The sequence below is a fragment of the Pipistrellus kuhlii genome, unplaced genomic scaffold, assembly GCF_014108245.1.
Source record: "Pipistrellus kuhlii isolate mPipKuh1 unplaced genomic scaffold, mPipKuh1.p scaffold_m20_p_21, whole genome shotgun sequence".
NCBI classification, from domain to species: Eukaryota; Metazoa; Chordata; class Mammalia; order Chiroptera; family Vespertilionidae; genus Pipistrellus; species Pipistrellus kuhlii.
In genome coordinates, this window is record NW_023425520.1 from 14,384,351 (window position 1) to 14,409,602 (window position 25,252).

The following is a 25,252-nucleotide window of genomic DNA, read 5'->3' on the forward strand; positions in this document are numbered from 1 at the left end:
CTGTCCTCCCCTGCAGGCCTGATTGCCCCCAACGTAATAATGATCATAAACTCAGCGGCTTGTCTTCTGGAAAAATATGGTTATTTGAAGCTTAATATGATTGATAATATGATGGATGGGAAGGAAGTCACTCAGTAGAGATCTGCCTCTCTCTCTCTCTCTCTCTCTCTCTCTCTCTCTCTCTTTCTCTCTCTCTCTCTCTCTCTCTCGTCCCAAATGTGTCTCCTTGCCTATTTTGTAGAAAATAGTGAAAAACTAGGCCTTGGTCCCCTGGGAAGCCCCATAGAGATGCAGACACAAGGTGCCCTCAGTCCAAGCTCTGTCCGTGCCTGTGACAGCTGCCGGTGAGACCGGACGGAGTTGGGAGTGTGGCTGTGCAGATGGTGCAGCGAAATGTGCCGGCACTTGGCAGTGGGCGCAGCGGTGACTTAGTATTCTCCACATGGGCAGGGTGCGGTGTGGAAGGGTCGGCGGGGGGCAGAGAGCCAGGCGAGGAGCAGAGAAGACCCAGGGGAGAGCGAGACGCTGGCTCAGATCCCGCCGGCAGAGTCGATGGGGCATCAGGAAGAAGGCCCAGAAGGACGTGAAAAGGCCTTACCTCTCCCTTTCCGCAGGCCCCCACCCTGCAGTCCCCGGAGCGGGGGTGGGGGGTGGGGGGTGGGTGGGGGGCGAACGCGGGCATGGGAGACCCAGCTGCCTTCTCCGGGCTCGGAGGAGAAGAGCTTACCGATGGAAAACAATGCCACCCTCCCCTAAAGTAGCTCGGTTTTTAGAAACGTGGCTATTTTGCAGAAGTGTCTGTGTTAACATACCTGTTATTTTATTTTAAAATCGATTATTGAACAAACACTTTAGCTCTCTTGCCTTTTATTTCTAACATGGCAAGGCCCACTAGATGGACCCACAAGAACGAATGTGCTGAAGTCCTCAGTCATTTTACAGGAAAACGGCCACAGCTCAGGAGGAGGATGCTGTGGGCGCGCTCCTACTCCGCGCCCAGCGCAGGCTGCGGTGCGAGCCTTTAACCAGCCCGGCCTCCGGGAGGCCCTCCTGGATCAGCTCCCAGGCCTGGGCGGCCGGTTTGCTCCTTTTGGCCACCAGATCACGCAGCATGTTCAATGGGGGAGAGGGGGGCACCGTCCCGCCTGCGAGGTTAACAAAGCATAGAATTATGTATATGTGTGACAATTTAACAAAGCATAGAATTGTGTGTGTGTGTATGTGTGTGTGTTTGTGTGTGAGAGAGACACAGTTTAACACACCATAGAATTGTGTGTGTGTGCGTGTGTGTGTGTGTTTGTGTGTAAGAGAGACAGTTTAACAAACCATAGAATTGTGTATGTGTGTGACAATTTAACAAAGCACAGAATTGTGTGTGTGTGTGTGTGAGAGAGAGACACAGTTTAACAAGCCATAGAATTGTATGTGTGTGTGTGTGTGTGTGTGTGTGTGAGAGAGAGAGAGAGAGACACACACACAGTTTAACAAACCATAGAATTATGTGTGTGTGTGAGAGAGACAGTTTAACAAACCATAGAATTATGTGTGTGTGTATGTGTGTGTGCGTGTGTGTGTATGTGTATGTGTGTGAGAGACACACAATTTAACAAACCATAGAATTGTATGTGTGTGTGTGTGTGTGTGTGTGTGTATGTTTGTGTGTGAGAGACATAGTTTAACAAACCATAGAATTGTATGTGTGGGTGCGTGTGTGCGTGCGTGCGTGTGTGCATGTGTGTGTGTGTGTGTGTGTGTGTGTGTGTGTGTGTCACACAGTTTAGCAAAGCATGGAGATTAGGAGTGGAAGAGATCCCTCTGTTCTCCTGAGGAGAAAACGGCTCCTGACATCTGGAATTCCTGTCACAGGGGCGGGTGCCGAGCTGAGATAAGTCTCCTGTTTGCTAATAAACGTCAAGCCCCGAGCGAAAGAGCAGAGGGTGCCTGCTCGTCACTAAGGTCTGAGCACTCGTCACAGGAGAGGTCTCACCCAGTGTCTGTCCTCTTTGTCGGTGGTTTTAGGTGGGGCAGCCTGCAGAGGGAACGGTCCCGCCGGGTCAGGCAGATGGGGTGCCGGTCTGGGGGCCAAGCCACAGGGAGAGGCGTCCACACACAACACCCTCTGGACGCCCGAACCGGGTCAGGGTCTGAGCCGAACAGCCCAGCAAAAGCACCGACACCAGCAGGGAGTCCGGGCCCCGGGCCGGGCGCCCAGGGTCCCAGCTGTCTGCGCGGCTGCCGGCCAGGCAACCCCACGGCAGGGCGCAGCCTCTGGACAGGCCGGCACCTGGTCTCCTCCTCTGACCGACCAGATCACCGGCCGGTGGTTAAAATCCTGAGTGGTTATTGCTAAGCCCGTCCTTTCCCGGAGTCTGATGGAGGCACCGAGTCCCTGAGCACAGGACAGTGTTTCCTGGTTCGTTAAAAGACGGCGGTGTCGTGAGCCTTTTGTTTAGTGAAGATTTCCGTGTGTTTTAAATGTGGCTTCCCTGCCCCGGCTGTGGTGACGCCCGAGCTACCGCACCGTCCTGTAGGCGGAGCGGCTTCTCTCGCCATTGCTAACTCCGGGCCCGGAGAGAAGGCTGATTGGAACCGCACACCATGGAGCAGACGGGAAATAAGGCCCGGTGCTCGGTGATGGGGGTGTGAGCGTTAGTGTTGCTGCGTGTTGGCCACGCACGGACTGTGGGTCTGGCCCAGGGTTTGGGGGGTGGGGGGGGCTGCAGCACCGGAACCCTCCGCTGTGAGTGTGGGTCACACACACAGGCTGGGAGCCCCACACCGGCTCCGAGGCTTCTCTTCCCTGAGTCCTCCGGCCGCTTATTGTCTTTACACCGGTTTTACACCTGTTTTTCATTTTTGTTGCTGTTATTTTTAAAATATGTTTCTATTGATTTCGGAGAGGAAGGGAGAGGGAGAGGGAGAAACATCAGTGATGAGATAGGATCATTGATCCGCCGCCTCCTGCACGCCCTCCACTGGGCATGGAGCCCACAACCTGGGCCTGGGCCCTGACCGGGAATCGAACCCGGGACCCTTCCATCTGCAGGCTGACGCTCTATCCACAGAGCCAGGCCAGCTAGGCTTACACGTGTCTTAAGGAGTCCTTTAAAAGCATTGTTTCATGGTCTGTCTAAATGCTCATACATCACGTCTGCCGGCCCAGGAGCCTTCGGCAGAAGGCGGCCGGTGCCCCTGAGGCTGGAGCAGAGGATGCCATTCCATATTAGTCCCTGTGCCGGCAGCAGGGCCTCTCCGGCAGCTCGCAGTGGCTTCTCCGCATAGCTCTGCCGCCGCCCCCCCCCCCCCCCCCCCCCAGCCCGCCTCCCCGGGCCGCCTCCCGGCTGGCACATCCCCTTCCTTGGAGGCCTCACTCAGCAGAGCTCAACAGAGTCTCACTTCGCTGGGAGCCTGGAGCCTGTCCAAGGGCTGCGGAATGCTTTCTGCTTTTATGGCGACTGCGCCCTGAGAGACCATCACTCAGGAGGACGCCGTGTCTGGGCGTGAACAGGGACCGGAGCGGGCGCCCAGCTTCTGTGGACGCCACCACCGGCCTGGGAGCGGGCTGAGGACAAACCCCAAAGCCCCAGGCTGCCTCCATCTGTGCAGTGATCCCCATGAGCACACCGGAGGGTCCCCCAGCTGTTCACACAGAGCACTGGCCCCCGACCCTCACCCCACTCCTCCTGCACCCGCGATGCCTCTGAGGAGGGAAGCCCCCTCCCTCCCTGGTCGGGTCCCCTTCTAGACACCTGCGCACTCAACAGCCCCCCCCCAAACAGCCCTCCATCCCTCCCACCCTTCATTGCCCCCGCTGCTCCCAGGCCCAGCTCCCAGTCCATCTCGTCGCCCTCAGTGCATGGAGACAGTGACCTCGAACCCTCGGCAGGCATCAGCCCCACGCTGCCCGTCCCCCGGCCTGACAGCCTGCACCCCTCCTTCCTCCTGGCCCCCTGTCTGCCCACAGTGCCGTCCAGCGGGGCCCAGGGAAGGGACAGGCTGCTTGTTCTGTCACATGGGGATGTGAGGGCAGGGGGCAGAGGGCAGGGCCTCTGGGAATGGCTTTGGCAGCAGCCGCCACGGGCCACCCAGACTGGCACAGCTGCCGGTAGGGGACACAGACTGAGCTGGGACCCGGGTCACACCTTGGCCCTGCCGGGTCTGAGAAGCGGCCGGTGGCCCGGGCGCCCCAGCACAGCGCCTCCAGCTCCGCCCAGCACCGCGCCAGCCGTCCCGGCCTCTCTGGTGTCATGGGTCCTGGCAGGTCCCTGAGCCTCCCCCGCTGAGTGGCCCCTGATCCAACCCGCCAGGCCCAGCGGGAGGGGTGTCTGGGACACACGTGTAGTCTTCTCCCCGCGGCAACCTGTCCCCACCGCCGTCCTCTCTGCTGGCGCTCAACACCAGTTGGAGTTCTTGTCTCGGACCCTCTTCTTCCCCCTGCAGCCCCTCCCCGCTCCCTGCCGGCATGGCTGCACTCAGGCTGCACTCCTTGGGTCTCACAATAGAGTTATATTGATTTCAGAGAGGAAGGGAGAGGGAGAGAGAGAGCCAGAGCACACAATGGGGATGGAGCCCGCACCCCAGGCCTGTGCTGACAGGAATAGAACCCTGACCTCCTGGCTCACAGGTTGATGCTCAACCACTGAGCCACACTGCCCTGGCCGGGGCATCTCTGCTTTTATTCCCTCTCATTCTGGTCCTTGTTGCCCTGAATGTGTCACGCTGCTCTTTGCTTCGTGCTACGAGCTCCCCGCGCCCGGCTCGCCCCCCTGCAGGACCCGAGCTTGGGCTTCAGAGTGGGGAGCAGGCCCCGCAGGCAGAGGTGCTGGTCGCTACAACTGGGCGGCTGCCGTCGTCGCCTGCGGTGGCCCAGGGACCGCTCAGGGCAGCGGGGAGCGCGACCTGCCTGGGTTCCGCGGAGGGCGGGCGCAGGGGGCGCCGGGAAACCTCGTCTCGGGGGAGGAGATTGTGCCAAAGGCCCGCTGTGCCCAGCGCGAGGGCTGGGGACGAGAGGAGCGCTTAGACCGGGTCTCCTCCCACGTCCACGGACCCGTCTCCCCCGCGGAAGCTGCTCTGGTGGCCATCCCTCCAGCGCCCTCTCGGTTCCGGGCCCGAGGGGCGCTGCGTGGGTCAGAGGCGCCCTCCTGTGGGCACGGGCTGGGCGCCCACCCTCCCCTCTGTCACCGGGCAATGAGAGAGTGTGGCTCAGGGAGGAGGCTGTCCTGGTTCCGCCAGGTGTGCGGGCACCTCCCCGAGGACTTGTCCCCGGCCCACACAGGGCACGCGGCCCGGACAGGAGGCTCCCATGGCCACGGGAGCGGGCACTGTGGGGGGTGGACACCCGAGCCGGCGCGGGCAGGGTCCTGGGAGAGCTCTGCCCGCCTGCTGCCCACCCCGTCCTCAAGGCCTGGACACGGAGCCCCAATGAGAGCAAAAGCAACTTCCTCGTGCCGCCAGGGGCTCACTGGTTCATGAGGCTGAGGCAGTGCGGCCGGCACGCTGTGACCGGAGGAACGCTCCGTCCCCGGAGCCTGAGCTTCCACCTCCACTGGCCGCACGCGGTGTCCTTCCCGACGGTCCGGGAGCCATCGGCGGGAGGACATGCATTTGGTGAACGTTTCCATTCCCACCGCCTCTGAGTCACGTGGTCTGAGTACAGAGCCAAGTGTGAGAGGGCAGAGCGCACTGTACCGGGGGCAGCAGCCGGTGACCAGGAGGTGGGCAGTGCTGGCAGGATGCTCCCAGAGAAAAGGACTTTGAACCCGGCCGGTGTGGCTCAGTGGTTGAGCATTGACCTATGAACCAACAGGTCACGGTTCGATTCCTGGTCAGGGCACAGGCCTGGTTTGCTGGCTCAATCCCCAGTGTGGGCCGAACAGGAGGCAGCTGATCAATAATTTTCTCTCATCATTGATGTTCCTACCTCTTTCCCCTTCTCCCTTCCTCTCTGAAGTCAATAAAAGTATATTAATACACATACACACACACACACACACACACACATATTTAAAGAAAGAAACGGAGTGAGAGCATGTTCCCACAGGCATGTCCCATCAAATCACAGTCTGCAAACAAAAATAATACTCAACTCTGACTTTGTAACATATTGGGCCATAATATTGAGTATTTTCCAATCTTTCAAGGATGGAAACTTCCAGAACAAAACTAACGAATCACTTCAGATTTCACTCGCGCCATTGCTTTTGCTTTTAAGAGTGTTATTTAGAACATAAACGCCCCTGGAGATAGAAGGTGTAAATCCTTGTCAGGGAACACACTGGGGTTGAAGACCCTGGCAGGACCTTGCGGGCGGCTGTTGGAGGTGCACTGGCATCCACTGACAGCCAATCAGGAGCGAGCCTGGCTGTGGACACGCCCTCCAGGATGTGTGCTGACCTGGGTGGACCCCGTGGACCTGGTTTTAAAGGGAGGGGTCCCCTCGGTGAAGATATCTGTAATCCTGCCATAGCGTGTCCTTGAAGTGGTGTATGATCGTGACACAGGGCTCACGGAGAGCTGGTAAACCCACATCACAGGTGAAACCTAAGCAATTGTCATCACTTCATAGGCGTCATGTGCAAAGCTAATGTCCTGCAGGCGCTAAGCAGGCTCAGTGCACTGAGAACGGCTCACCTGAAGTTAAGAGCAGAAGCTGCCCAGCCAGCGTGGCTCCGTGGGTGAGCATCAACCTAGGAACCAGGAGGTCACAGTTCGATTCCTAGTCAGGGCACATGACCAGGGTGCAGGCTCAATCCCCAGTGTGGGGCGTGCAGGAGGCAGCCCATCGGTGATTCTCTCTCATCATCTCTATCCTTCTCTCTTCCTCCCTGAAATCAATAAAATCCTATATAAAAGAGGGGATATGTAAATTGACCGTCACTCTGCTACAAAGATGATGGCGGCCACAGCCGAGCGGGGTGGTTTCCATAATACAAGATGCCAGAAACCACAGGAAAGGCCAAGCTCCCGTAACAAGCAATCAGCAGGGACCTGAGGCTGCAGTGTCCCTCCCCCCGCCCCTGTGGGGCTTGACGGGGGACCTCAGGCCATGCCCCCTGCTCTGGCACCAGGACGGGGGATCTGAGGCCGTACCCCCCCACCCAGCAGGGCTTGATGGGGGAACCTCAAGGTGCGCCCCCCCACCCTGGTGCTGGGTTGGGGGACCACAGGCTGTTCCCCTGACCCCAGTGCCATGCCAGGGACCTCAGGCCATGGCCCCTGCTCAGTGGAGTTTGACAAGGGGTCTGGATCTAGCCCAATGGGGGGGCAGCGGCCAGGTCTGGGTATGTTTTGATTTTGAGGCACACATGGGTGGGCAGGGACTTGATGCTGGGTCCCACAGCGCATCCCAAGCTCTGACTGGAGGGAGATTTTCCTACACCTTTTACTAATTTTCTTTCATCTCTGACACTTCTATTACAGAGAAAGGTCAAATAGCAGTATTAAAATATTTCCTCTGATTAATTCCCCTTTACTGTGCATGGATTTTGTGCACCGGGCCACTAGTTATATAGAAGAGAAAGAGCAGAAACTACTGTTCCCTGTGGGCCTGCCCATGGGAGCTGGTGTGGGGGTCCAGGACGAGAGTTCAGGCCTGGTGGGGACAGACACACAGGAGCTGGGCTGTCAGAGAGCTGTGGCCCAGCAGGCCAGGGGAGAGAACACCTGCCTGACCCCTTTTCCTCTCCTTCTCTGGTCTCTTCCTGGGGTTCCCATTGGCCAGACCCAGCCAGGACCCCACATGAGGGAAGCCCGCCACGAGGCAGCACTGGGAGGCGGGGAGGGGGAGGGACTGGACCTGGAAGGGTGGAAGGACAGTGGCCAGCCCAGCACTGTCGTCGGCACAATGACACGTGTCTCACTTCAGCCACCCCTCTTGGGGCCAGATAGCCTTTCTGTCGGTCCCACCGCTTTCCTCCCAGGCCTGACGATGCATCCAGGCTTCACTCTGATCCGTCCTCCTCCTCATCCTCCCGTGCGGGGGCGGGAGGCATCCTCAGGCTCAGCTGCTTGATTTTTACACAACCTTTTTCTTTCATTTTTTTGGGGGGGGCCAAAATTTGCCTAGTGCTAACTCTTAAGTAGTTGGTTTCAAGAGGAGTCTTCCTTTGACATAGTCCTTAATACCCCAGCCTTCCCGTCACCCTCTGTGCTGGGACAAATAGCTTGGGTGTGTTTGTCTGCAATGAGACAGGGTTTTAAGTTTTATTTGAGAGGGAGAAGTCACTCGCCGATTGGGTCAGACTTTACAATGTGACATGATTCTGTCTAGCATGTGCTCTATTTAAAAATGCCTTCCCATTCCTCACTACTTTTTATCTCTTTACTCTCATTCTTCTAGAATAGATTTTTCTCCCCTTTTCTGTTTATTTACAACTAGAGGCCAGGTGCACAAAATTCATGCACGTGGGGGAGGAGGGAGGATGTCCCTGAGCCCAGCCTGCACCCTCTCCAATCTAGGACCCCTCGAGGGATGTCAATCCAGGACTGTGGTTCCCAACTGCTCGCCTGCCTGCCTTCCTGATTGACCCTAACCACTTCTGCCTGCCAGCCTGATCACCCCCTAACCACTCCCATGCCAGCCTGATTGATGTCTAACTGCTCCCCTGCCAGCCTGTTAGCCCCCAACTTCCCCCCTCTGCCGGCCTGGTCACCCCTAAGTACCCTCCCCTGCAGGGTTGATCACCTCCAACTGCCCTCCCTTCCAACTGCCCTCCCTTGCAGACCTGGTCCCTCTCAACTGCCCTCCCCTACTTGCCTGATCACCCACAACTGCCCTCCCTTGAAGGCCTGGTCCCTCCTAATTGCTCTCCCCTGCTGGCCATCTTGTGGTGGTCATCTTGTGTCCACATGGGGGCAGGATCTTTGACCACATGGGGGCAGCCATCTTGTGTGTTGGAGTGATGGTCAATCTGCATATTATTCTTTTATTAGATAGGATATAGGCCTGGTGCATAGGTGGGGTCCAGCTGGTCTGCCCTGTTGCGGATCAGGGTGGGGGGTCCCCTTGGGGCATGGGGTGGCCTCGGCAAGGGACCTGTGGTGCTTTGCAGGCCGGTATCTGGAATTTATTTACCTTCTACAATTGAAACTTTGTAGCCTGGAGCGGAGCCAAGCCTCCTGCTCGCTCTGTGGTGGCAGCCATTTCTGTTGGGATTTGTTTACCTTCTACAATTGAATCTTTGTAGCCTTAGTGGAAACCTGTGCCAGCCAGGGTGTGCGGAAAGCTTTGCTTCTTTCATTGCCAGGGGCAACTCTAGCCTCCTGCTCTTTCCAGTTCCGTGGCTGCCGCCATTTCTGTTTGGATTTGTTTACCTTCTATCATTGAAACTTTGTAGCCTGGAGTGGAGGCCTAGGCCGGCCAGGGCAGGTGGAAAGCTTGGCTTCCTCCATTGCCTGGGAAATCCAAGCCTCCTTCCTGCTCTCTGTGGCTACAGCCATCTTGGTTGGGTTTATTTGCATACTCGCTCTGATTGGCTGGTAGGCATCGCTGATGGGGCATGGCTGGTGGGTGTAACAGAGGTATGGTCAATTTGCATATTACTCTTTTATTAGGTAGGATGATATGAATTAAATGTGAACATCGTGGTGGCATATACCACATTGTGTGTACGGTGGGGGAGGTGGACCATGTGTAAGATGGTGGTTTACAGGTGAACAGAACACCAGGACCCAGGACTGACACAGTGCACACTACATTGTGTGTATATGTGTATAGCATGTGTAAGATGGTGGTTTACAGGTGGACATAAAGCCAGGACTGACACTGTGTGTACATGTTCTGTGGCGCGGTGTGTACATGCGGACAGTTCTAACCGTTGCCTCCTGTTTGCTCCCCTCAGATCCGCAGCCAGAGCAAAGCATCGGGCTCCGGGCTCTGTGAGGGGGATGAGGTGGTCTCCATCAACGGCAACCTGTGCGCGGACCTCACCTACCCGCAGGTCATCCGGCTCATGGAGAGCGTGGCCGACTCGCTGCACATGCTCGTCAGACGGTAGGTGCCCAGGGCACTCTCCCTTCTGCCGAGGGGACGGACAGCCCTCGGGCATGTAAACGCGGGTGCCCCGCAGAGGCCAGTACGTTGGACAGGAGAGCCACAGGGTCTGAGAACTGGCAGCTTTAACCCCTGAAGTTCCTGATTGATTGAAAACTAGGTTGGAAATCTGTTATTTAAAGCTAGCTCATTAGACAGCTCAGTATGGTGAATATCATTTAGTCCTTCCAGAGCCAGATTTGGTATAACTCACAGAGGGATTAAAAACAGTTAAAAAGCAAACAATCACCCTACACACTAACTTCTTCCCGAAAGAAAAGGCCCAGAAGGAGAACAACAGCAAAAGCCTTAAAAGCAGCCAGGTTCCTGCGGCCAGATCTCTGTGAAGCCAATGTTTGGGCGGCTAGAGGGCAGCTTTGGGACTATCAGTGAAAATCTCCCGTTAATTTTGTCTCCCATACTCATCCTCCCCACTGATTGCTTAAAAACCAGAAGGAAAGTTTAAACATAGAAACAAAAGAAAAGAAAAAGGGTGCCCGGCTAGTGTGGCTCAGTGGTTGAGTGTCGACGCATGCGCCCGCAGGTCACAGGTACGATCCCCGCTCAGGGCACCTGCCTGGGTTGTGGGCTCGATCCCCACTGTGGGCCCACAGACCAATGTTTATCTGTCTATCTCTCTCCCTATCTCTTTAAAAATCAATAAAAATATATTTCTTTTATTTAAAAAAATATATCCTATGTCAGAGAGGAAGGCAGAGGGAGAGATAGAAATATCAATGAGAGAATCACTGATTGGCTACCTCCTGCATGCCCCCTACTGGGGATCAAGCCCACAACCAGGGCACGTGCCCTTGACCAGAATTGAACCCGGGACCCTTCAGCCCGCAGGCTGACACTCTATCCACTGAACCAAATTGGCTAGGCCAAAATATATTTGTTTCTAAAAGGAACACAACAGGGCAATCACACACACACCAACAGTAGCACCCACATTTCCGTGTGTGCAAGCCACCGCCCAGGCTGCACCAGCTCTACAGGGAGACTGACAGGCGCTGTCACAGCTCCGACAGGAGAGCCCGGAGCCGAGGAGTCTTCCCGGGTGCGCCAGAGGCTCCCTGCAGAGGCCGCATCAGCAGGACCCTGCTGACCACACTCTAATACATTGTTATTGATTTCAGAGAGGAAGGGAAAGGGAGAGAGAGAGAAACATGCATGATGAGAGAGAATCATTGATCGGCTGCCTCCTGCACGCCCCACACTGGGGATCGAGCCTGCAATCTGAGCCTGCCCTGACCGGGACTCAAACTATGACCCCTGAGCCGCGCTGGCCGGGCGGGTTTTGTTTGTTGTTTGTTTGTTGTTGCTGCTGGAATCCTCACCTGAGGATATTTGTCCCATTGATTTTCACAGAGGAAGGGGAGGAAGGAGAGTGAGAGAGAAAGAGAGAAATGTCCGTATGAGAGAGGTACGCCAATTAGCTGCCTCCTCTACATGCCCCAACCAGGGCCGGGGATCCAACTCGCAACCCAGGTACTTGCCCTTGACCAGGAAGCAAACCGAGACCCTTGATGGACGGGCCGAGGCTCTAACCACTGAGTGACACAGGCCAGGGCTGATTCCATTTCCACACAAACAGGACTCACAAGGCCTAAACCTTGTGAAAATAAAAGAAGTCTCACTTTATTCTCAGCGTCTCCCACCTGAATGTTTGCCCATCGAGCCCAGTGAGCTGGCTCAGGCTCCTGCTTATTTAGAAACGGCACGTGCTTTGGCGGGAACCTGGCAGGAAGGCTGAGGCGTGCAGTCCCCGTGCCAGGCCCTGCTCAGAGCCAGCGCTCTAACACTTCCATCTTTGCGGAGTTTGGTCACGTCCCAAAGGGGCATGCCCTCTCCGGTTTGTTCCCTTTTTAGTGCCTCCGCTGATGCAATGAGGCCGCTTCTCCGGAGCAGGGGGCGGGGCACTCTCCCTACTCGGTCCTGTCCGGGCTCGGTGCATCACGGGGAAAAACCGGTGCTTTAACGCTGAGTCTCCGACACATATTTACTGTCACACATCACTGGACTGGTTCTCTGCTACTCTTAGGAAATGGGATCATGATCACTATTTTCTCTTAAGTACTTTGACTTTACCAAATAAATAACTGATGATATTGAAAATGGAATCTCAAATTAATACTCACAAAAGGCAGTCACCATCACCACCACCATCATCCCCACCACCACCACCACCATAACCTCCCCCACCACCACAATCACCACTACCAACAACACCATCACCATCACCTTCACCACCACCATCACAACCATCACCCCCGCCACCACCATCACCCCCACCCCCAAGACCATCACCCCCACCACCATCACCACCACCACCCCCACCATCACCACCATCACCCCCACAACCACCACCACCACCACCACCACCACCACCACCACCACCACCACCACCATCACAACCATCACCCCCGCCACCACCATCACTTCCACCACTATCACCATCACCATCACCCCCACCACCACCACCATCATCACCACCATCACCATCACCATCACCACCATCATCACCACCACCACCATCACCATCATCATCACCACCATCACCACCATCACTATCACCATCATCACCACCATCACCATCATCACCACCATCACCATCACCACCATCACCACCATCAACACCATCATCACCACCACCACCATCACCACCATCACCACTACCAACAACACCATCACCATCACCTTCACCACCACCACCATCACCCCCACCACCCCCACCACCACCACCATTACCACCAACAACACCATCACCTCCATCACCATCACCATCATTATCACCACCATCACCAACACTACCACCATCACCCCAAACACCACCACCACCACCCCCATCACCACCACCACCATCACCACCATCATCACCACCATCACCATCACCACCATCATCATCACCATCACCACCATCACCATCACCATCATCACCACCACCACCATCACCATCATCATCACCATCACCATCACCACCACCATCATCACCATCATCACCACCATCACCATCACCACCATCACCACCATCAACACCATCATCACCACCACCACCATCACCACCATCACCACTACCAACAACACCATCACCATCACCTTCACCACCACCACCATCACCCCCACCACCCCCACCACCACCACCATTACCACCAACAACACCATCACCTCCATCACCATCACCATCATTATCACCACCATCACCAACACTACCACCATCACCCCAAACACCACCACCATCACCCCCACCACCACCACCACCATCACCACCATCATCACCACCATCACCATCACCACCATCATCATCACCATCACCACCATCACCATCACCATCATCACCATCACCACCATCATCACCATCACCATCACCACCATCATCATCACCACCACCATCATCATCACCATCACCACCATCAACACCATCATCACCACCATCACCATCACCACCATCACCACCACCACCACCACCACCATCACCACCACCAACAATAACATCAGCATCACCACCGCTATCACCATCACCATCATCATCATCACCACCATCACCATCACCACTACCCACTGGTATCTGAATGCTGTTTCCTGGAATTAAAATATTTCTCCCGCTCACTTAGCTGTCCTCTTTCACTGAAGGGCAATGCTTTACTTTTCCTGGACAATCGCCCAGAGATAGCTGGGTCGGGCGGTCCTAAAACACTTCTTTATCTTAAATTTCATTAAAATAAGACGTGTTCTAAATTAGATAATTATGTGCTGGGGAGCAGGACATTGTGCTCTGACTCTCTGGCGGGTCTGAGAATTGCATTGATGTAAGGCAGATCAGCCAGAGCAAATGACCAAATGCAATTCCGTCTGGATGCACAGGGCTCATTAGGACCAGGGCCCAGGGCGGGCTGGGCGTGTGTGCCACTAGAGCGGAGGAGAGGGAAGTGGTCTGGGACTTCAAAGGGGAGGAAGGAGCCAATGTTTGGTAAACAATGTTTGCTGGGCCTCAGAGAGGGGAGTCTGATGGCCAGGCCCAGTCCCCACCGCAGCCCCGTTCTCCGCAGCCCTCCAGGGAGAGCCCGCTCCCGGACCAGGTACTGATTCTGTCTCAGTTCTTCCCGGCAGTGCACAGGGAGGTCAAAGGTCCCGCCTGAGACTTTTTTCCTTAGACATAGAGTCATGCCCCGCGGAGAACTGGGGCACCCCCCTCTGCCGCCCACCCACAACCCGCACTGTGCACTCTGCCTCTGCAGAGCGGGCGCACACGAGCGTCTTAGGGAGAGAGCGGGACCGCTCATGCTTCTGTGACCGTGGTCATGTGCATCCTCCCCCTCTGGCCACAGGAAGTGTTAACACTTGTCAGATTTGCCTGCGTGTCCGTCTCCGAGGCTGGAATGGAGTCAGACTCTCTCTCTGCCTCCTGAGACGGCTGACATGAGTGATGTAATCCGGTCCCGTCCCCCCCCACCCCCCCGCCCGGCCTTCCTCCGTTAAGCCCTCCGACCTCTGGCTCCTCACGTTCGTGGCACAGGGCGCAGCACCGTTTCCTACCGAGAGGTCTGAGCAGCTGCGTGTGTCTGAAACACCGTGTTACAGTTTGTCTTCTGTCTTTACCAGGAAGCTTCGCAGGTGACACACTTAGAGAAGGCTGCGCGTCCTTTGCTGGTTTTTGTTTAGCGTAGTGTTGTTGTTGCTAAATGCGGCCAAAAGCAAAGGTAGGAGTCATTGTGCCATAATGCCACCTGAAATGGTGCGACCCCATCATCCTCAGGGAGATCCCTGCGGAGACCAGGAGGGCTCCTTCCTCACCTGATGACCTCTGCTCCTCAGAACGTATTAGGAGGGAGGGAGCGGGGGCAGAGGACCGCTGCTTCTTTTTAAAAAGCCCACGGAAACCTTTACAAATGTGAGAAATGAGGCACTTCCTCCAGCTGTTCTGTGACTGAGGATTCTCTTCAGAGCTTGAGCAAGAAGTTGTTTAACCCTTAAACTGGCATTGCTTCCTGCAAACCCAAATGTGCAAAACCAGCTGGGAATGTGCAGTCAGCATCGAAGGACTGTGGTGAGGGACCTGCCCCCCACAATTTCCCCCTCCCCCCCCTCCCCCCCCCCGGGGAGCATGAACTGAGACAGAGGTCCTCTGAGGAGATGGCTCACCAGGGGCAGGCTCACTGGGGCAGGGAGCGGCTGGGGTATTTATACTCCATGACTCAGTCGCCCGGAGCAGCTCGCAGAGGATTTTCCCTGGACGCAGGAGAGCTGGGCTGGGGCCCATGGGTTGCAAACACCCTCTGAGCTCAGCTTGCGTTTCATTCCCTTTAAGAGAGCATGGCCTCAGCAAGGGCACCGGCCTTCCTGTGTGGTGGCATCGCCCGCTGGGCTGGCTACCTTAGTCAGCAAGCCATGGCATGCTTTCTCATAATGGAACAGCATCGTGTTTTGAAAACAACCAAATAATTACAGCTACAGAGCACCCATGTGGATATCACCTATTTTTTAAAAAACAACACTGGCCGAAACCAGTTTGGCTCAGTGGATGGAGCGTCGGCCAGTGGACTGAAAGGTCCCAGGTTCAATTCCAGTCAAGGGCATGTACATTGCTTGCGGGCACATCCCCGGTGGGGCGTGTGCAGGAGGCAGCTGATCGATGTCTCTTTCTCATTGATTTTCTATTATAGCTCTCTATCCTTCTCTCTTCCTCTCTGTAAAAAATCAGTAAAATACATTAAAACAACAACAACAACAACAACACTGCATTTAGGGTGGATCTGGGTTTTATCATATCCCGCGAGCCCCTTTGCTGGGCTGTAAGGGACCGTTGTGGGGAAGATGGCTAGATAATCACACACCACGTTGCCAGTCTGTTTGACCATGGGCTGCGCTGCCCGGAGGAGGGCCTGCCCCTGGAGCCTCAGCTGTCAGGGGGTCAGGAAGCTCCTGCAGGGGTGGGCTCCGGGTCTAACGGTCTGCAACTGTTTGGCTTTTCCGTGTGCAGACCCTCCGGTGGAGTCAGTGACACCGAAAACCAAACCCCTGCGCCTCTCCCCGCTGAGGGGTGCGCGGAGAGCGCCACCCTGCACATCCGCCCGGCCCCCGAGCCCCGCCTCGCCCCCCGCCTCGCCGGGAACCTGGAAGGTGGTCCCGCTTTTTCTGGGAGCAAAAAAGAAGAAATGGGCCCGCGTCACCCTGAGGCGCCCCCCACGCCTGGCCCCCCGAGGGGGCGCTCCGCAGAGGAGGTGGTCTTGCTGGAGAGAAAGGCAGAGGCCTGCTGGCCGGGCCCTGTGGTGGAGCTACAGCTGTCCCTGCCTCCGGACATACACACCGGCCCCGGGGCCCCCGCCGTGGCCCCCCTGGGGGCTGCAGAGCCTGCGAGCCCTGACCCAGACCCTGACCTACACCCCGGGGGGACCGTCCCCGTGAACGCAGCCCCCACCGGAGAGAAGGGACAGGCCCCTCTGAGGTCCAGCAGGACCTTCCGGATCGGCAGGGGCCCGGAGCGGGGCGCGGGGCTGCCCCGGGTGGCGGTGATCCTGGCCTGCGCCGCCGGGCAGCTGGCGGGCGGGTGCGGGCCGCCGGGGGCGGGGCGGGCGGAGTCCCCGCTGGAAGGAGGGCCGGCCCTGGCCGCGGCGCCGCCTCCTCTGGTCGCCTTCGCCGCCTCCTCAGAAGGCACGGAGCAGGGGGACGACCCGCGCGGGGAGCCGGACCACAGCAGACCGCACAAGCACAGAGCGCGCCACGCACGTGAGTCCTGCCCGCGGCGGGGCCGGGGCCGGGGGCGGGGGCGCTGCTGCTGCTCGCCTGCATGGACGGCTCTTTCCCTTAAAGCCCTTTCCTCTTTCCCTGGGACACAATGAAACAACATCGCCAATGCGCGGAAACACCCCCAAGCGAAGTTGTAGGCAGTGCCGGGCTCTGAGCGGGAAGCAGCGAGGTGAGCCTGGGGGCAGAGCCCGTGGTTTTCATGCACATTTGATCCCGGGGCACAGGCTCTGTGACAGACCAGGACACGGCTAGGCTGCCTCTCTGATCTGCCCCGGAGCGTGCCCTCTCCCCGGCTCGCACAGACACGCGAGTGCTGGCACATGTCAGGAACCCAGGCGCCGGCTGCTCAGGGGGTGCGTGGAGCCAGGCTGCAGGGCTGACGTGGAAAGCAGACCCTGGCTCTGAGGCCCGCCGCCCGCCGCCGAGGATGCCTGCAGGAGCGGCTGACGGACAGGGACATGTGCGGCCGCTGTCACACGATCTGCCGCCTGCGAGCCCTCACCGGCCACGGCCATGGCCACGGCCCTGCTCTCCCAGGCCGGCCCGGGGCCACGTGGAGCATGTCAGTGCCCCACAGAGCACAGGCCTACGTGCCAGGCTCCCCTACCTCCACCTCCCCCCCCCCCCCCCCTGGTTTCGTACCCCAGGCAGTGATTAGAGGACGCAGAGTGAGGATGAGCAGGCAGTTGGGTTTTATGGTTTTTGTTCTTCTTGTGTTTTTTTTTTGTTGTTGTTGTTTTAATATATGTTATTGATTTTTTACTGAGAGGAAAGGAGAGAGATAGTTAGAAACATCGATGAGAGAGAGAGTCATTGACCATCTGCCTCCTGTGGGATATGCCCACAACCAAGGTACATGCCCCTGACCGGAACTGAACCAGGGACCTTCAGTCCGCAGGCAGATGCTCTATCCACTGAGCCAAACCGGTTTTGGCACTTTTGTTCTTTTTTTCCCTTTTTCCCACACATTTTTGAGAAGTCTTTGGAGGAGGTGAGGGCTGAGGGGAAAGGCACCGGGTGTCTGAATGGTCTATGACAGCAATGAACTTGGTGAGTCAAAGCAGCAGATGAAGTCTTCCAACCTGTGGTCATTCCTCTCACGGTGTATTTTTAGCAAAAGCATTTGTAGCTTCCTTGGCAAGTGCTGCCAATCATTGCATATCCCTGAAGCATCTGTGGGCACGGCCACATTTATAGATTTTAAACAAGTGCGTGACGGCGGGCTCACATACTTGGCATGCTGGCGGGGTGTCAGTGACGAGCTAGCAACTGTGGCCGTCAGTTGAGCAGTAAGTGTATAGCACAATCAGGGAAACAGTACCTTCAGGAATGACTACACGCTTTGTTGTTTCCTCCAAATAAAATGCCATTACCAGCGACTACCTGTAACTTTGTTATAAAACTTCTTACTCTGATTCTTCGTTTTTGTTTTTTAATTAACCATTAAGACTGATTTTTTCAGTTCAAAAAAAGCTAATTTTCAATCATAAAATACTAAAAAAAAATTTTTTTTCTGAAATTTCCATTGAACTATTCTGAGTTCAAAACATATTTTGTGAATCTTGCTCATTTTCACTGAATACATGCTTATGACTCATTCTTGCTATAAATTAATTTGCCACCAACTTCTTTTTTATGACAATAATGATAAAATTTTAAATTAAAATTTTTATTTTAAAACTGTCAAACTGTCATTTTTAATGATTTAATTTTTTATCAGCCGTCACTAAGCTCATAATTTTTACATTTCCCCAAGATTGACACTTATTCGTACCCCAGCACAATGGATTTTTGCAACTAAAGTCATATTTAAATTTAGCTAGATGACTTTGTAGTTAAAGCTTCGTACATTCACAGCAGTCTAATGTTTCAATTATTATGAATCGTAGTTCAGTACTTTCAATTATTCACATAGTTTTCTGAATTTATGCTAATTCAGTCTCCATGAATGGAAAGACTTTGGAGGGAAGTCAGAGGCAAGAAAGAAGAAAACTTGAATATGTAAAATCATCACATTAATTAAGCTAAATAACATTTGCCCCCTACACCACCTCCCATTTTTTTTTTAAATGCTTGGCAATCATTTTATATTGACTTTTTATTTTTTAAATACGGAAGTACAAGCCCCAACTTGCTTTCCAGAACATATTGCCCTTAAATGACCCCCTTTCTGGTTCTGACTGCATCCTGTTAGCTAAGACTCACTGGCACGGCTCACAGCCACAGCATAGGGGCCACCCGGACACAAACGCTGAGACCTGTGCTCTGAGGGGCGGGCATCACCGGCATTTGCACAGGCACCGGACTTGCATGCACGGAGTTCCCGTGGCACAGTAGGAGTTCAGATTTTATAGTTATTGATTTCCGACAGGAAGGGAGAGGGAGAAACAGCACTGATGAGAGAGAATCATGGACCGGCTGCCTCCTGCACGCCCTCTGCTGGGGACTGAGCCTGCAACCCGGGCATGAGCCCTGACCAGGAATCAAATCAGGACCTCCCGGTTCATGGTGACCCTCAACCCCTGGCCCCATGAAGCTCAGACTTTTAAAGGAGGAGGAGGAGGAGGAGGAAGAGGAGGAGGAGGAAGGGGTTGGTTGCTTCCGCTTGGAGCCCAGCAGCAGGCAGGGGTCTCTCTCCTTCCCGGGTGCACGGGGCGTGGCCGGGGGTCCCCCTCCCCTCGCCCTCTCCCCCCAGGGCTGCGGGGCGCACGGGGCGTGGCCAGGGCTCCCCCTTCTTCCCCCCCCCAGGGCTTCGGGGTGCACAGGGCTTGGCCTGGGGGTGCACGGGGCGGGGCCGGGGGCGCACGGGGCACGGCCGGACCCCCTCACCCCTCTCTTCCCCAGGGCTGCGGCGCAGCGAAAGCCAGTCGGAGCAGCGGGAGCGGGAGGCCCGGAGGCGATGCCGCCGCATCGCGCAGCTGCTGACGGCCGCGCCGGGGCCGCCGTCGCGCGGGGCGCTCATGTTTAGGAAGCGGCGGCGGCGCGCGCGCAGGTTCACGCTGGTGAGCTACGGCACCGGGGCGCCGCGGCGGCCGGGAGAGCCGGGGGGGCCCGAGGAGGACCCCGAGGACGAGGCCGGGGACGACGCCTGGGACGGCGCCTGGGAAGCCGCGCCGTCGGGCGCCAGCGAGTCCGACGCCGACGAGGAGCCGCCGGCCGACACCGACGCCGAGGACAGCGCGCCGGCCGTCGCCTTCGACTGGGACGCGGGGCTCGGGGCCCTCGAGCGGCAGCGCAGCGCCGGGGACCGGATGGAGCTGCTCCCCGACACGGCGGGCAAGGGCGCGCGCATGTTCGCGCGGCGGCGGGAGCGCATGGACCTGATCGCGGCGCAGCAGGAGGAGGACGCGGCGCGCGCGGGGGCGCAGGACGGGGCGCCGGACGGCCCGGGCGCGGAGGAGGCGGCGGGCGGCGCCCCGAGCTCCGTGCACCGGAGCCTCATGGAGCTGAGCCCGGGCCCCGGCCTCGCGCCCCAGCACAACGGCTTCGGCTTCGGCGCGGAGACCCCGCGGACGGCGCCCGGGAACCGGACGGCGCGGCCCTTCCCGGGGCCCGCGGCCGCCCTCTCCCCGCCCCGCAGCTTGGCGAGCCCCACGGCCGAGCTGCCCGCGCCGCCGCCCTACGCGGCCCTCACGCCGCCGCCCGCGGGCCCCGCGCCGCCGCCCTGGCCGCAGCCCGCGCCCTGGCTGCCCGAGCGCCTGGCCTCCCGCGACGAGCGCATCGCCGTGCCCGCCAAGCGCACCGGCATCCTGCAGGAGGCCCGGCGGCGCGGCCCCGCGCGGCCCATGTTCACCTTCCGGGAGCCCGAGGTGAGCCCCAACCCCGAGCTGCTGGCGCTGCTCCAGGGCGCCGAGGCCCGGCGCGGCGGCGCGGACTCGGGGCCGGAGGAGGACCACCTGAGCCTGGGCGCCGAGGCCTGCAACTTCCTGCACGGCGCCGCCAAGCTCAAGACGCCGCCGCCCGTGGCCCCGAAGCCCGCCGCCCGGGCCGCCGCCGCCCCGGCGTCCCCGGTGTCTCTGGCGGCCCCGGCCTGGGCCCCGGGCGCCGCGCCCGCCCGCCCGCCCGCCTTCCCCGGGGCGCCGCCCCCGCCGGGCTCCGCTGCGTCCTCCATCGCCACGGCCCCGCCGCTCTCCCCGCCGGCCCGGCCCGCCAGCGCGCTCAGCCCGGCCGGGCCCTTCCGCGGCGCGCAGGCGGCGGTGGCCGGCGCCAGCCCCCCCGCCAGCCTCCCCGCCCGGCCCGCCGAGCTCCCCGCGCCCGCAGGGGGCGCCCCGGAGCCGCCCGCCGAGCTGCCCGCGGGGATGCAGGGCCGCGGCGCGCAGCTGTTCGCGCGGCGGCAGACGCGGATGGAGCGGTTCGTGGTGGACGCGGACACCGTGCAGGCCCGCGCCGCGCGCGCCCCGTCGCCCTCGCCGTCGCTGCCCTCCGGCTGGAAGTTCTCGGCCCAGGTGCGCGCGCCGCCGCCCGCCGCCTACAACCCGCTGCTGTCGCCGTCCTGCCCGCCCGCCGCGCTCCGCGCCCCGCCGCCCGCGCAGGCCGGCGCCGCCCGGAGGAAGGGCAAGAAGCCGCTCAACGCGCTGGAGGTGATGAAGCACCAGCCCTACCAGCTCAGCGCGGCCCTGTTCACCTTCCAGCCGCCGGGCGCCGCGGCCGCCCCCGGGCCCGCCCCCCGCCAGGCGCCCCCGGCCCGGCCGCTCCACGCCAGCCCGGCCAGCGCCCCGGCCCGGGGGGTCCCCGCCGGCTCCCCCGCCGACACCCGGGCCGTCCCCGCCGGCTCCCCCGCCGGCGCTTGGGTCCCCGCCAGCTCCCCGCCAGCACCCGGCCGCCGCCGCCGTGCGCTCGCCGGCCCGCAGCCCGCCGCCCGCCCTGCTCCCCGAGGCGGCCTCCCCGGCCAGCGGCCCGGGCTCCCCGAGGCGGGAGGCGGCCTCCGTGGCGGCGCCCAGGCCCAAGTTCTCGGCCAAGAGGAGCGGCGTGGCGGCGCAGGTGTGGAAGCCCTCGATCGCGGAGGAGTAACCCGGGGGCGGAGGGAAGTCCGGGGCCCGCGCTGCGTGGAGCGATGGTTTGCGGTGTTACTGAGTCTCCCCCACCCCCCCCCAAAGAAAAGCTTAGCGAGCCCCCCACTCCCTTAGCTTCAGATGCCGCCTCCCCCTGGGTCCAGAGCACGCTGTGGCCAGTGAGGCAGGAACCCAGCTCAGGATCTGCAGCCACACGATCTGCTTTGTGCATTAAACCTGGGGATGCCCCGCAGAGCCTGGCCGTGCGGTTCAGTGGGCAGATGCTTAGGTTCTGCTCAGCTGGACAGGCAGTGGTCAGTGACCGTTATCCCCCACCTGGCCGGCCCTGCCCTGGGGAAGGGCTCACCTCCGAGCACAGGACACGCACACCAGGGCTCCTTCGGAAGCAGTGTTTTATCTCTGTCACTAGGTTTAGGGGTAGGAAACGTATCGAGGGCAGAGGTCAGCTCTGGTCCCCACCTCGGCCACGGGTGAGCTGCAGAGAAGGCACCTGGGACTGCTGGCCGGTGCAGGGTTAGGGGTCAGAGAGAGGGCATGGTCACTGCTGAGCTCGGGAGGTGTATTCACTTCCAGGGGTAAATGTGGAGATGGGATGGGGAGAGGGATGGTGGAAGGGATAATGGTCCCAGCCAGCGATTCCCACCGCCCCATCACTCCGGAGACTAAGCGAGCGCTCCTCTCCTCTGGGGTTTCTGGGGTGGAGGCTGGCGGTGGAGGAAGGTAGGAAGGTGGGCAGGCCTCGGGTGCAGGTCCAGGCGACAGGTGTCTCCCGGAGACCACGTGACTGGAGAGAGGGTGCTTGTGGAGCGGCAGGCCGAGGGTGAGTGCCCCCGAGATCAACACCGTTTCCCCGTAGCCTCACAGACTTCTTCCTGCGTTTCTTCCGATTTTCTCACACCTGCTCCTCCCGCTGTGCCTTGCGGTTCTAACCTCGCACCTTCGTTAGGATCTACCCTTGCCGGGCCAGGAGGATGCCCGCAAGGTTACCTTGCGGGTAGGGCCTGGTCGCACCTGCCGTCACCCAGCTGGCCACGGAGCCAGCCACGTGGCTGACGGGCACCCAGAGACCTTGCTTGTGGCTATTTTAAGCCCGAGGCTGAGCAGCGTTGGAAACTATTCAGCGTGAGTTCAGGCAGATCTCAGAGCGCTCCTGGTGGCTCCGGGGCCAGCACCCCTCACGGGAGCCACGTGAGAGGCGCGCAGGGAGACTGCCTGGGTTTGGGGACGAGGCCCCGCTGGGACCCGTGAGGACCTTCGCACCCTTTCTCTGCTGTCCTGTCCCTGCTCTCCCGCCATCCTATTAAAACGTTACTTTCCTTTTCACCTGTTCCATGTACGTTTTTTACCATCGTCCCTCTGCGAGCTGCTCTGTCTGGCTGGGCTGTTTCTCTGACCTTTCTCTGACAATGCTCCCTAAACACCTGCATTTCCTTTAGGTTGTTGTTTATTGGTTTCAGAGAGGAAAGGAGAGGGAGAGAGACAGAAACATCAGTGATGAGAGAGAACCATGGTTTGGCTCTGCCTCCCGCCTGCCCCCCTTGAGGATCGACCCCACAAGCCGGGCCTGGAAGGTGGCCTGGCTCACAGGCAGACGCCCAGCCACTGAGCCCCTGCACTCCTTTCCGCCGGCATGTCCATTTCCCCGCGAAACGGCGGCCGTGGTGTCTGAGACACTGGCCCGGAGGAGACCTACGCCAGCTGCAGACAATGCCCTTCTGCCTGTTCTCTGGCCGCTCCAGGCCTGCGGGGGCCGTGGACCCAGAGCCGCAAATGCGGGCGCAGCGCGGGCTCACGTGCCTTTTGGGGAGCCGGGGAGCAGAGGAACGCAGGATAAAGGAAGACGCCGTGTGCCCTTTACGGAAAGAACTGTCGTCCGCACAGGAAGTCTTCGAGACGCTGTGCATTCTGCATTCTTCTCTAATGGAACAACCAAAAAAGGCTGCTGACGGCCGAGCGGCGAGGACATGTCTTGGCCCCTGGCGTTCCTCGCGTAGCAGTGAAGAGCCGCGTGAGTCAGCGGGCGTCATGGCCACGGGCCGTCCGCCGGAGAGCCTCGCTCCAGGGCGGTGTCGAAAGTCCTCCAGGTGTCCAGGGCCTGCGGGTGGCAGGCAGGAGAAGTGCTCTCCGCCCACTTCCTGTGGGGCAGGCGGTGACCTAAACAGGCCTTTTGCTGACTGACACCACACGAGCATGACTGGCACTGCCATGGATCCCCAAACGCTTCTGAGGCACAGGCCAGGCGGGTGGCAGGGCAGCCCGGCTCCCGCTGGCCCCGGGCATCGTCCATCTGGGTGCACAGTCCCCTGGGGAAGAGGCTCCCCCGCCCTGCAGGTGGGCCGCGCAAGGAGAGCCGGGCCTGCTCCCTGGAGCCAGACAGGCATCCTCCGCCCTTTCTCCACACGGGGGCCCTGGGAGCCTGCCCGCGGGGTAAGCCCAGGGGGAGCTGTGCCAGCGCCAGCAGGGCAGGGGGAGACTGAGGACGGCTCAGCGTCCCTCCCCGCACCCTCTGCCCCGGTGTCGGTGGTGGCGGCGGCGACAGGTGTGGGCTGTGCCGCCGGCTGTGGGTCCAGGGAGACAGTTTTTGTTCTTTGGGCACCGGGCCTCTTCCCTGGCGCTCTTAGCTGAGTGTGGGCGCAGCTCCTGGGAATCCGCATTTCGCCGTCAGCACCACAGCGCCCGCGACTGCCTGGCGTCCGTGATGCGCCTGTGCCCACCCCGAGGACCGTGTGCGCAGTCACAGGCCTGCGGTGTCCACGCGAGCTGACCCAGCGCTGAGCCCACAGGGCCCCTGAGGACTGGCTCCACGGCTCCCCATCGCGCCTCCAACCTCCCAGCCGCGACGCTCCGACCGGGGTGTCCGGTCAGCACGGCGGGGGAGGCGGGAGCTGAGGACTGCCCTCTGATCCTGGCACAGGTACACGTTTATTTCTGATATTACAGTAGCAGGCACGTCTTTGTTCGGAGAGGGAACACGCACCATGTCTGCACTGTGACTGTTCACTGCCGGTGTGACCACACACGTTCAGCATATGTTTAATCACACACACCGGGCTGTCCGGACCACGTGAGCGTCTGCACGTTAAAATATACCCAGCGTGATGTTCTCGGTAGCGTCTCATTTCCCGTCACAGACGCCACTCCCTTCGCCCGCGGGGAGAGCCACTGCGTCCCAGGCGGTGTGAGCATGAACCAGCCCCGTCACGCCGGAGGGCAGGCCCCTGCCCGCGCGGGGGGCTTCCCGGACAGTCTCCCGCACCGGAGTCTGGCTGCTCACAGTCAGTCTGAGAGGTCCGAACGGGGCCCGCACTGAGGGGGCATGTCCTGGCCGGGCTCTCGGGGAACCCTGGGGGCCGCTTTGCCGTGACCGGCATCCTCAGCCCTGACTCTGGAACTTCCAGGGACATCTCCGAGCACACGGGGCCTGAGTGGCCCTTCCCCGCAGAGGGCCGAGCCGGTCCCGACC

The 25,252-nt window shown here is 59.3% G+C and overlaps 1 protein-coding gene across 1 annotated transcript in view; it reads left to right on the plus strand.

The window, feature by feature from the left end:
• SYNPO2 (synaptopodin 2) overlaps positions 1–25,252 on the plus strand; it is a 146,532-nt gene that overhangs the window by 100,442 nt on the left and 20,838 nt on the right. The window contains exons 2-4 of the mRNA XM_045586045.1: positions 9,840–9,991; positions 16,011–16,756; positions 19,622–21,757. Of these exons, the coding sequence (XP_045442001.1) occupies positions 9,840–9,991; positions 16,011–16,756; positions 19,622–21,757 (3,034 nt within the window). The remainder of the gene's footprint in view (positions 1–9,839; positions 9,992–16,010; positions 16,757–19,621; positions 21,758–25,252) is intronic.